Here is a 12,803-nt window from a genome sequence, read left to right on the forward strand (position 1 = left end):
TTAAACGCGGAGGAAAATTGTAAGAATTCGAAATGTGCACACGCCATGAACGACGTGCAGCTGGCCACAATGGGAAATGTTCTTTATCCCATTAACCTTCACTTTGTGGAATGGGTCTCCCAACAGAAATGCCAGTTCGGATCTTGTTCCAAAAACAGAGAAGTTTAAAGTTTAATTCTGGCCATGGCGCGCGTTTACTCAATCACTTGATTCCCATTCGCAGGCTCTGAGGATGGGAATAATCGAGCTCCTCATCTCGAATCATTAGTACAAAAATCAGGCACCAACCAAATGCCGTAGATCATTTAAAGCCACCCCAAATCTCGTTAGCTGGTTTATTAATAAATGTTTTGGCGCCGCATTAATACGCTGATTAAAAAAAAACCCTGTTCGATTGTTTCCGATGTTAAAAAGCATTAATCGAAACCCTTTGTGGATGTTGGTGAATTCCTTTACCTGTACAATAATAATCTGTGGGACATATTGTTGGAAGGTACGAAAATAACAGGTCCCTAAATCTAGCCCTTCGAGTACTGCTGGAAACCAGATTCCGCGTTTTATTTTTGATCAAAAGAGTGTGTTAGATTTGGGCTGGTGACCCTCACCAATTCCTGAAAGTGAGGTGATCCTGAAAGAGTTAACAACGAGCTGCTGCTCTTACTTCGCCGCCAGAGATTACAGGTTATAAGCAGCGGGTTTTCAGTTTTATCTGCCGGCATTTCAAACAGATTGCATTTGTTTATAATTAAATCGAAACCTTGACCTTTACCAACCAGAATGTAATTGATGTTGCTAAAACTTTATTGGTTGAAATGAAGAACAATTCAGAATCGCATTAAATGGCTCCCATTTAAAGTGAAGTGTGTCCCAATAAAGTTAACCAGCTGTGCTGGAGAGGAAGCCCGGAGAAGCGGTTTCATTGGTAACAAATGCGGTGCAAAAAAAACCCGTTTAAACACATGATGTATACACAAGCCGGTGTGAGCGAGGCAAAATATCAACAACAATCGTTTTCCACATGAAACACTTAAAAGTTCACGTTTTATTCAAGATGCATAGATGACCCTGGAATAAATAAACAGAAATGTTCCTTTCCACAGACAGCAGCTGCACCTGACTTCAAATGTATGCAGAAAAATGCACTGAATATGATTCTGAGCTCCGACAGAATTCATTTGCTTTCGAAACACAAATGCAAACAAAGTCGTTTCAAGCAGAATACCTGTAGCTCAAACAATCAGATTGCGCTGATCGGGGTAATAAATAAACATCCATAAAACACCAGAGTCACGTTCACCAACTGGTGCAGTTATCAGCCCTTTCAAGAATTCAAACTAAAACTAACTTCAGAGAACATCATTTACAACACGGCCGCTCTGTCGAAGCTTATTATTTATATATTTAAAAAAAACACATGTCAATGACGATCTAGCACAAATGAAGTATTCAAATACTCAACGAAAATAAAACAAAGATTTGAAATGCAGCAATAGCAAGCTTAAACATTCCGATTTTTATAGATTTTTCTAAACGCTGCTTCACTTTTTACAACTAATGGAAATTACAGTCCATCAATCTTTCGGGGAAAAATTGAACCCGGCGATCAATTTGTTCAATTTCAAATGTAATCCTGCAGATTCTGTCTCTGTTTGAATATAATTCTGTATGACATGATTTAGTTTGAAACTACAGTCCACATGGAGAATAATGACGGGTTTCCGATCCCTCTTCCCGACTCCAGTATTTGAAAACTGATCAAAAAACAATTTGAAGCAGACCAGTCCAATTGTAAGTAACATGAAAACTAAAGCCAGGATTAATAGGGAACAATTAAAACAATCCTGCTGCATTTACAACAATTTGGTTTTCTCCACCCACTCCCCTCAGTATAGAAGTAAGAATTCTCCCAAAATATAAGGGAAAAGATTAAATGTCACTGATACAAATGAAACAATTACACTCAGCTTGGTTTTTTTTACAAAATACAATTTCATAAAAACAATGAAATGCAGCCAAATACACGGCTGTGAGGCATTGGGATGATTAAATGCTGTCAACATAAAACATTACAACAGTTTACAACTTACATATAACATATAATTCAAATGCCATCGCAAATGTTTTATCAAAATGACAATGGTTTTCTATATGATGCACCTCACTGAAGTACACATTTATCTTCTTTCTTCACAATTTTCCCTTTGTTTTGCTCCAGAGTTCGTTCTAAATGTTCATCTTCCTCTTCTGCTCTATAAACAGAAACACATTGGCAAATTGGTAAACTCATGACCTGAGGCAGGAGGGATGGTACATCTGATTAGGCAGGAGGGATGGTATATCTGATTAGGCAGGAGGGATGGTATATCTGATTAGGCAGGAGGGATGGTATATCTGATCAGACAGGAGGGATGGTATATCTGATCAGACAGGAGGGATGGTTTATCTCACTAGCAGGAGGGATGGTATATCTGATTAGGCAGGAGGGATGGTATATCTGATCAGACAGGAGGGATGGTATATCTGATTAGGCAGGAGGGATGGTTTATCTGATTAGGCAGGAGGGATGGTACATCTGATTAGGCAGGAGGGATGGTACATCTGATTAGGCAGGAGGGATGGTACATCTGATTAGGCAGGAGGGATGGTACATCTGATTAGGCAGGAGGGATGGTATATCTGATCAGACAGCAGGGATGGTATATCTGATTAGACAGGAGGGATGGTATATCTGATCAGACAGCAGGGATGGTATATCTGATTAGGCAGCAGGGATGGTATATCTGATTAGGCAGGAGGGATGGTATATCTGATTAGGCAGGAGGGATGGTATATCTGATTAGTAGGAGGGATGGTACATCTGATTAGACAGCAGGGATGGTATATCTGATTAGACAGCAGGGATGGTATATCTGATTAGGCAGGAGGGATGGTACGTCTGATTAGGCAGGAGGGATGGTACATCTGATCAGACAGCAGGGATGGTATATCTGATCAGACAGCAGGGATGGTATATCTGATTAGGCAGGAGGGATGGTATATCTGATTAGGCAGGAGGGATGGTATATCTGATTAGGCAGGAGGGATGGTACATCTGATTAGGCAGGAGGGATGGTATATCTGATCAGACAGCAGGGATGGTATATCTGATTAGACAGGAGGGATGGTATATCTGATCAGGCAGGAGGGCTGGTATATCTGATCAGACAGGAGGGATGGTATATCTGATCAGGAAGGAGGGCTGGTATGTCTGATTAGGCAGGAGGGATGGTGTATTTGATTAGGCAGGAGAATGGTTTATCTCACTAGCAGGAGGGATGGTATATCTGATTAGGCAGGAGGATGGTTTATCTCACTAGCAGGAGGGATGGTATATCTGATTAGGCAGCGGGATGGTACATCTGATTAGGCAGGAGGGATGGTATATCTGATTAGGCAGGAGGGATGGTATATCTGATCAGGCAGAAGGGATGATATATCTGATCAGACAGGAGGGATGGTACATCTGATCAGACAGCAGGGATGGTATATCTGATCAGACAGCAGGGATGGTATATCTGATTAGGCAGCGGGATGGTACATCTGATTAGGCAGGAGGGATGGTATATCTGATTAGGCAGAAGGGATGATATATCTGATCAGACAGGAGGGATGGTACATCTGATCAGACAGCAGGGATGGTATATCTGATCAGACAGCAGGGGTGGTATATCTGATCAGACAGCAGGGATGGTATATCTGATTAGGCAGGAGGAATGGTATATCTGATTAGTAGGAGGGATGGTACATCTGATTAGACAGCAGGGATGGTATATCTGATTAGGCAAGAGGGATGGTACATCTGATTAGGCAGGAGGGATGGTATATCTGATCAGACAGCAGGGATGGTATATCTGATCAGACAGCAGGGATGGTATATCTGATTAGACAGGAAGGATGGTATATCTGATCAGACAGGAAGGATGGTACATCTGATTAGACAGGAGGGATGGTACATCTGATTAGACAGCAGGGATGGTATATCTGATTAGGCAGGAGGGATGGTACATCTGATTAGAGAGCAGGGATAGTATATCTGATTAGGCAGGAGGGATGGTATATTTGATTAGGCAGGAGGGATGGTAGAGATGATTAGACAGGAGGGATGGTATATCTGATCAGACAGGAGGGATGGTATATCTGATCAGACAGGAGGGATGGTATATCTGATCAGACAGGAGGGATGGTATATCTGATCAGACAGGAGGGATGGTATATCTGATCAGACAGGAGGGATGGTATATCTGATCAGACAGGAGGGATGGTATATCTGATCAGACAGGAGGGATGGTATATCTGATCAGACAGGAGGGATGGTATATCTGATCAGACAGGAGGGATGGTATATCTGATCAGACAGGAGGGATGGTATATCTGATCAGACAGGAGGGATAGTATATCTGATCAGACAGGAGGGATGGTATATCTGATGAGGCAGGAGGGCTGGTATGTCTGATTAGGCAGGATGGATGGTGTATTTGATTAGGCAGGAGAATGGTTTATATCACTAGCAGGAGGGATGGTACATCTGATTAGGCAGGAGGGATGGTATATCTGATCAGACAGGAGGGATGCTATATCTGATCAGTAAGGAGGGATGGTATATCTGATCAGGCAGGAGGGCTGGTATATCTGATCAGACAGGAGGGCTGGTATATCTGATCAGACAGGAGGGATGGTATATCTGATCAGACGGGAGGGATGGTATATCTGATCAGACAGGAGGGATGGTTTATCTCACTAGCAGGAGGGATGGTATATCTGATTAGGCAGGAGGGATGGTATATCTGATCAGACAGGAGGGATGGTATATCTGATTAGGCAGGAGGGATGGTTTATCTGATTAGGCAGGAGGGATGGTATATCTAATTAGGCAGGAGGGATGGTACATCTGATTAGGCAGGAGGGATGGTACATCTGATTAGGCAGGAGGGATGGTATATCTGATTAGGCAGGAGGGATGGTATATCTGATCAGACAGCAGGGATGGTATATCTGATTAGACAGGAGGGATGGTATATCTGATCAGACAGCAGGGATGGTATATCTGATTAGGCAGCAGGGATGGTATATCTGATTAGGCAGGAGGGATGGTATATCTGATTAGGCAGGAGGGATGGTATATCTGATTAGTAGGAGGGATGGTACATCTGATTAGACAGCAGGGATGGTATATCTGATTAGACAGCAGGGATGGTATATCTGATTAGGCAGGAGGGATGGTACATCTAATTAGGCAGGAGGGATGGTACATCTGATCAGACAGCAGGGATGGTATATCTGATCAGACAGCAGGGATGGTATATCTGATTAGGCAGGAGGGATGGTATATCTGATTAGGCAGGAGGGATGGTATATCTGATTAGGCAGGAGGGATGGTACATCTGATTAGGCAGGAGGGATGGTATATCTGATCAGACAGCAGGGATGGTATATCTGATTAGACAGGAGGGATGGTATATCTGATCAGGCAGGAGGGCTGGTATATCTGATCAGACAGGAGGGATGGTATATCTGATCAGGAAGGAGGGCTGGTATGTCTGATTAGGCAGGAGGGATGGTGTATTTGATTAGGCAGGAGAATGGTTTATCTCACTAGCAGGAGGGATGGTATATCTGATTAGGCAGGAGGATGGTTTATCTCACTAGCAGGAGGGATGGTATATCTGATTAGGCAGCGGGATGGTACATCTGATTAGGCAGGAGGGATGGTATATCTGATTAGGCAGGAGGGATGGTATATCTGATCAGGCAGAAGGGATGATATATCTGATCAGACAGGAGGGATGGTACATCTGATCAGACAGCAGGGATGGTATATCTGATCAGACAGCAGGGATGGTATATCTGATTAGGCAGCGGGATGGTACATCTGATTAGGCAGGAGGGATGGTATATCTGATTAGGCAGAAGGGATGATATATCTGATCAGACAGGAGGGATGGTACATCTGATCAGACAGCAGGGATGGTATATCTGATCAGACAGCAGGGGTGGTATATCTGATCAGACAGCAGGGATGGTATATCTGATTAGGCAGGAGGAATGGTATATCTGATTAGTAGGAGGGATGGTACATCTGATTAGACAGCAGGGATGGTATATCTGATTAGGCAAGAGGGATGGTACATCTGATTAGGCAGGAGGGATGGTATATCTGATCAGACAGCAGGGATGGTATATCTGATCAGACAGCAGGGATGGTATATCTGATTAGACAGGAAGGATGGTATATCTGATCAGACAGGAAGGATGGTACATCTGATTAGACAGGAGGGATGGTACATCTGATTAGACAGCAGGGATGGTATATCTGATTAGGCAGGAGGGATGGTACATCTGATTAGAGAGCAGGGATAGTATATCTGATTAGGCAGGAGGGATGGTATATTTGATTAGGCAGGAGGGATGGTAGAGATGATTAGACAGGAGGGATGGTATATCTGATCAGACAGGAGGGATGGTATATCTGATCAGACAGGAGGGATGGTATATCTGATCAGACAGGAGGGATGGTATATCTGATCAGACAGGAGGGATGGTATATCTGATCAGACAGGAGGGATGGTATATCTGATCAGACAGGAGGGATGGTATATCTGATCAGACAGGAGGGATAGTATATCTGATCAGACAGGAGGGATGGTATATCTGATGAGGCAGGAGGGCTGGTATGTCTGATTAGGCAGGATGGATGGTGTATTTGATTAGGCAGGAGAATGGTTTATATCACTAGCAGGAGGGATGGTACATCTGATTAGGCAGGAGGGATGGTATATCTGATCAGACAGGAGGGATGCTATATCTGATCAGTAAGGAGGGATGGTATATCTGATCAGGCAGGAGGGCTGGTATATCTGATCAGACAGGAGGGATGGTATATCTGATCAGACGGGAGGGATGGTATATCTGATCAGGCAGGAGGGCTGGTATGTCTGATTAGGCAGGAGGGATGGTGTATTTGATTAGGCAGGAGAATGGTTTATCTCACTAGCAGGAGGGCTGGTATATCTGATTAGGCAGGAGGGATGGTACATCTGATTAGGCAGGAGGGATGGTATATCTGATTAGGCAGGAGGGATGGTATATCTGATTAGGCAGAAGGGATGATATATCTGATCAGACAGGAGGGATGGTATATCTGATTAGACAGCAGGGATTGTATATCTGATCAGACAGGAGGGATGGTACATCTGATCAGGCAGGAGGGCTGGTATGTCTGATTAGGCAGGAGGGATGGTATATCTGATTCGACAGGAGGGATGGTATATCTGATTCAACAGGAGGGATGGTATATCTGATTCGACAGGAGGGATGGTATATCTGATTAGACAGGAGGGATGGTATATCTGATCAGACAGGAGGGATGGTACATCTGATTAGGCAGGAGGATGGTTTATCTCACTAGCAGGAGGGATGGTATATCTGATTAGGCAGGAGGGATGGTATATTTGATTAGGCAGGAGGGATGGTATATCTGCTCAGACAGGAGGGATGGTACATCTGATTAGGCAGGAGAATGGTTTATCTCACTAGCAGGAGGGATGGTATATCTGATTAGGCAGGAGGATGGTTTATCTCACTAGCAGGAAGGATGGTATATCTGATTAGGCAGCGGGATGGTACATCTGATTAGGCAGGAGGGATGGTATATCTGATTAGGCAGGAGGGATGGTATATCTGATTATGCAGAAGGGATGGTATATCTGATCAGACAGGAGGGATGGTATATCTGATTCGACAGGAGGGATGGTATATCTGATCAGGCAGGAGGGATGGTACATCTGATCAGGCAGGAGGGATGGTACATCTGATTAGGCAGGAGGGATGGTTTATCTGATTAGGCAGGAGGGATGGTATATCTGATTGGAAGAAGAGTTGGTACATCTGATTTGCAGGAGGGATGGTATATCTGATTAGGCAGGAGGATGGTTTATCTCACTAGCAGGAGGGATGGTATATCTGATTAGGCAGGAGGGATGGTATATTTGATTAGGCAGGAGGAATGGTATATCTGCTCAGACAGGAGGGATGGTATATTTGATCAGGCAGGAGGGATGGTATATCTGATCAGGCAGGAGGGATGGTATATCTGATCAGGCAGGAGGGATGGTATATCTGATTAGGCGGGAGGGATGGTATATCTGATTGGAAGAGTTGGTACATCTGATTAGCAGGAGGGATGGTATATCTGATTAGGCAGGAGGATGGTTTATCTCACTAGCAGGAGGGATGGTATATCTGATTAGGCAGGAGGGATGGTATATCTGATCAGACAGGAGGGCTGGTATGTCTGATTAGGCAGGAGGGATGGAATATCTGCTCAGACAGGAGGGATGGTATATCTGATCAGGCAGGAGGGATGGTATATCTGATTAGGCAGGAGGGATGGTATATCTGATTAGGCAGGAGGGATGGTATATCTGATCAGACAGGAGGGATGGTACATCTGATTAGGCAGGAGGGATGGGACATCTGATTCGACAGGAGGGATGGTATATCTGATTAGTAGGAGGGATGGTATATCTGATTAGGCAGGAGGGATGGTATATCTGATTAGCAGGAGGGATGGTATATCTGATTAGCAGGAGGGATGGTATATCTGATTAGCAGGAGGGATGGTATATCTGATTAGCAGGAGGGATGGTATATCTGATTAGGCAGGAGAAAGGAGGACAGCACGGTGGCACAGTGGGTTAGCCCTGCAGCCTCACGGCGCCGAGGTCCCAGGTTCGATCCAGGCTCTGGATCACTGTCCGTGTGGAGTTTGCACATTCCCCCCGTGTTTGTGTGGGTTTCGCCCCCACAACCCAAAGATGTGCAGGCTAGGTGGATTGGCCAGGCTAAATTGCCCCTGAATTGGAAAATGAATTGCGTACTCTAAATTTTTAAAGAAAGACAGGAGAATGGTATATCTGATTAGGTAGGAGGGATGGTATATCTAATTAGCAGGAGAATGGTATATCTGATTAGGTAGGAGGGATGGTATATCTGATTAAGTAGGAGGGATGGTATATCTGATTAGCAAGAGGAATGTTATATCTGATTAGCAGGAGAGATGGTATATCTGATTAGCAGGAGGGATGGTATATCTGATTAGCAGGAGAGATGGTATATCTGATTAGCAGGAGGGATGGTATATCTGATTAGCAGGAGAGATGGTATATCTGATTAGCAGGAGGGATGGTATATCTGATTAGCAGGAGGGATGGTATATCTGATTAGCAGAAGGAATGGTATATCTGATTAGCAGGAGGGCTGGTATGTTTTATTAGACAGGAGGAATGATATATCTAATTAGACAGGAGGGATGGTATATCTGATTAGACAGGAGAGATGGTATATCTGATTAGCAGGAGGAATGGTATATCTGATTAGCAGGAGGGATGGTATATTTTATTAGACAGGAGGAATGGTATATCTAATTAGACAGGAGGGAGGGTATATCTGATTAGACAGGAGGGATGGTATACCTGATTAGACATGAGAGATGGTATATCTGATTAGCAGGAGGAATGGTATATCTGATTAGCAGGAGGGATGGTATGTTTTATTAGACAGGAGGGATGGTATATCTGATTAGCAGGAGGAATGGTATATCTGATTAGCAGGAGGAATGGTATATCTGATTAGCAGGAGGGATGGTATGTTTTATTAGACAGGAGGGATGGTATATCTGATTAGACAGGAGGGATGGTATATCTGATTAGGCAGGAGGGATGGTATATCTGATTAGGGAGGGATGGTATATCTGATTAGGTAGGAGGGATGGTATATCTGATTAGGCAGGAGGGATGGTATTTCTGACTAATAGGAGGGATGGTATATCTGATTAGGCAGGTGGGATGGTATATCTGATTTGGCAGGAGGGATGGTACATTTGATTATTACATTCAAGAATTTTATCACCACCAAACCAGAATTGAAAAGGAAGAAATTATAAGATTTGACATGATTAGATCAGTAAACAATAAAGTCAAATAATGAGAGCAATTTTAAGTCAACATTGAAATGGAAGTAGTTACCTCTTCCTGTGCAAGACTGCAACTTACTGTTTTTTCGGTTATCTACTCCCGTCTAATACAGTAACTATGTTATCTCTTCCAGTGTGGGACAGTAACTAGTTTTCCTGTAACCTCTTCCTGTGTAATCCTATAATTTACTCTTTTTCCTGTGAACTCTTCCTGTGCAATACAGTAACCGTTTTTCCGGTTACTTTAAAAATATATATTTTTACGGGATGTGGGCAGCCCTGGCTAGGCCATCATTTATTTCCAACCTATAATTGTCCTTCAAAAGGTGGTGGTGAGCTGCCTTCTTGAACCCTTGCAGTCCCCGAGGTGTAGGTACACCCACTGTGCTGTTAGGGAGATTGATCCAGGATTTTGTCCCAATGACAGTGAAGGAACAGCCAATATATTTCCAAGTCAGGACGGTGAGTGACTTGGAGGGTAAACTCCAGATGGTGGGGTTCCCAGGTATCTGCTGCCCTTGCCCTTCTAGATAGTAGTGGTTATGGGTTTGGAAGATCCTGCCGATGGAACCTTGGTGAGTTCCTGCAGTGCATCTTGTAGATGGTACACACGGCTGCTATTGTTCGTTGGTGGTGGAGGGTTTGAATGTTTGTGGAAGAGGTGCCAATCAAGTGGGCTGCTTTGTCCTGTATGGTCATTGGAGCTGCACTCACCCAGGCAAGTGGGGAGTATTCCATCACACTCCTAACCTGCCTTGTGGATGGTGGACAGGCTTTGGGGAGTCAGGAGGTAGGTTACTCCCTAGCCTCTGACCTGCTCTTGTAGCCACAGTATTTATATGGCATGTCCAATTAAGTTTCTGGTAACCCCCAGGATGTTGACAGTGGGGGGACTCAAGTGATGGTAATGCCATTGAATGTCAAGGACCGATGGTTAGATCCTTTCTTGTACGAGATGGTAATTGCCTGGCACTTGTGCAGCGCAAATGTAACTTGCCACTTGTCAGCCCAAGTCTGGATATTGTCCAGGTCTTGCTGCATTGGGACAGTGTCTGAGGAGGTGCTGAACATTGTGCAGTCATCAGCAATCATCCCCACTTCTGACATAATGTTGGAAGGAAGGTCATTGATGAAGCAGCTGAAGATGGTTGGGCCTAGGATACTCCCCTGAGGAACTCCTGCAGTGATGTCCCGGGACTGAGATGACTGACCTCTAACAACCACAATCATTTTCCTTCGTGCCAGGTATGACTCCAACCAGCAGAAAGTTTTCCCCGATTCCCATTGACTCCAGTTTAGCTAGGGCCCCTTGATGCCGTACTTGGTCAAATGCTGCCTTGATGTCAAGGGCAGTCACTCAAACCTCATCTCTTCCTGTGTAATAGTGACTGGTATTCCTATGACCTCTTCCTGTGTTTTCCCAGTGACCTCTTCCTGTGTAATACAGTAACTGGTATTCCTGTGACCTCTTCCTGTGTAATCCTATAATTCACTGTTTTCCCTGTGACCTCTTCCTGTGTAATACTGTAACTGTTTTCCCTGTGACCTCTTCCTGTGTAATACAGTAACTGGTATTCCTGTGACCTCTTCCTGTGTAATCCTATAATTCACTGTTTTCCCTGTGACCTCTTCCTGTGTAATACTGTAACTGTTTTCCCGATGACCTCTTCCTGTGTAATACAGTAACTGGTATTCCTGTGACCTCTTCCTGTGTAATACTATAATTCACTGTTTTCCCTGTGACCTCTTCCTGTGTAATAGTGACTGGTATTCCTGTGACCTCTTCCTGTGTAATCCTATAATTCACTGTTTCCCCCGTGACCTCTTCCTGTGTAATACTGTAACTGGTATTCCTGTGACCTCTTCCTGTGTAATACTGTAACTGTTTTCCCGATGACCTCTTCCTGTGTAATACAGTAACTGGTATTCCTGTGACCTCTTCCTGTGTAATACTATAATTCACTGTTTTCCCTGTGACCTCTTCCTGTGTAATAGTGACTGGTATTCCTGTGACCTCTTCCTGTGTAATCCTATAATTCACTGTTTCCCCCGTGACCTCTTCCTGTGTAATACTGTAACTGTTTTCCCGATGACCTCTTCCTGTGTAATACAGTAGCTGGTATTCCTGTGACCTCTTCCTGTGTAATACAGTAGCTGGTATTCCTGTGACCTCTTCCTGTGTAATACTGTAACTGGTATTCCTGTGACCTCTTCCTGTGTAATACTGTAACTGGTATTCCTGTGACCTCTTCCTGTGTAATACAGTAGCTGGTATTCCTGTGACCTCTTCCTGTGTAATACAGTAACTGGTATTCCTGTGACCTCTTCCTGTGTAATCCTATAATTCACTGTTTTCCCTGTGACCTCTTCCTGTGTAATACAGTAGCTGGTATTCCTGTGACCTCTTCCTGTGTAATACAGTAACTGGTATTCCTGTGACCTCTTCCTGTGTAATCCTATAATTCACTGTTTTCCCTGTGACCTCTTCCTGTGTAATACTGTAACTGTTTTTCCCGTGACCACTTCCTGTGTAATACAGTAACTGGTATTCCTGTGACCTCTTCCTGTGTAATACTATAATTCACTGTTTTCCCTGTGACCTCTTCCTGTGTAATACAGTAGCTGGTATTCCTGTGACCTCTTCCTGTGTAATACAGTAACTGGTATTCCTGTGACCTCTTCCTGTGTAATCCTATAATTCACTGTTTTCCCTGTGACCTCTTCCTGTGTAATACAGTAGCTGGTATTCCTGTGACCTCTTCCTGTGTAATACAGTAACTGGTATTCCTGTGAC

The 12,803-nt window shown here is 44.0% G+C and overlaps 1 protein-coding gene across 5 annotated transcripts in view; it reads right to left on the reverse strand.

The window, feature by feature from the left end:
- Positions 1-1,022: 1,022 nt before the first annotated feature.
- Positions 1,023-12,803, reverse strand: part of ehbp1 (EH domain binding protein 1) — a 569,586-nt gene continuing 557,805 nt past the window's right edge. For all 5 annotated transcript variants that reach the window (XM_072507229.1, XM_072507216.1, XM_072507208.1 and 2 more), the window contains one exon: positions 1,023-2,249. In XM_072507229.1, coding sequence (XP_072363330.1) covers positions 2,159-2,249 — 91 coding nt within the window. In that variant the 3' untranslated portion in view covers positions 1,023-2,158. The remainder of the gene's footprint in view (positions 2,250-12,803) is intronic.

Source organism: Scyliorhinus torazame, chromosome 1 (genome assembly GCF_047496885.1).
Source record: "Scyliorhinus torazame isolate Kashiwa2021f chromosome 1, sScyTor2.1, whole genome shotgun sequence".
NCBI lineage: Eukaryota > Metazoa > Chordata > Chondrichthyes > Carcharhiniformes > Scyliorhinidae > Scyliorhinus > Scyliorhinus torazame.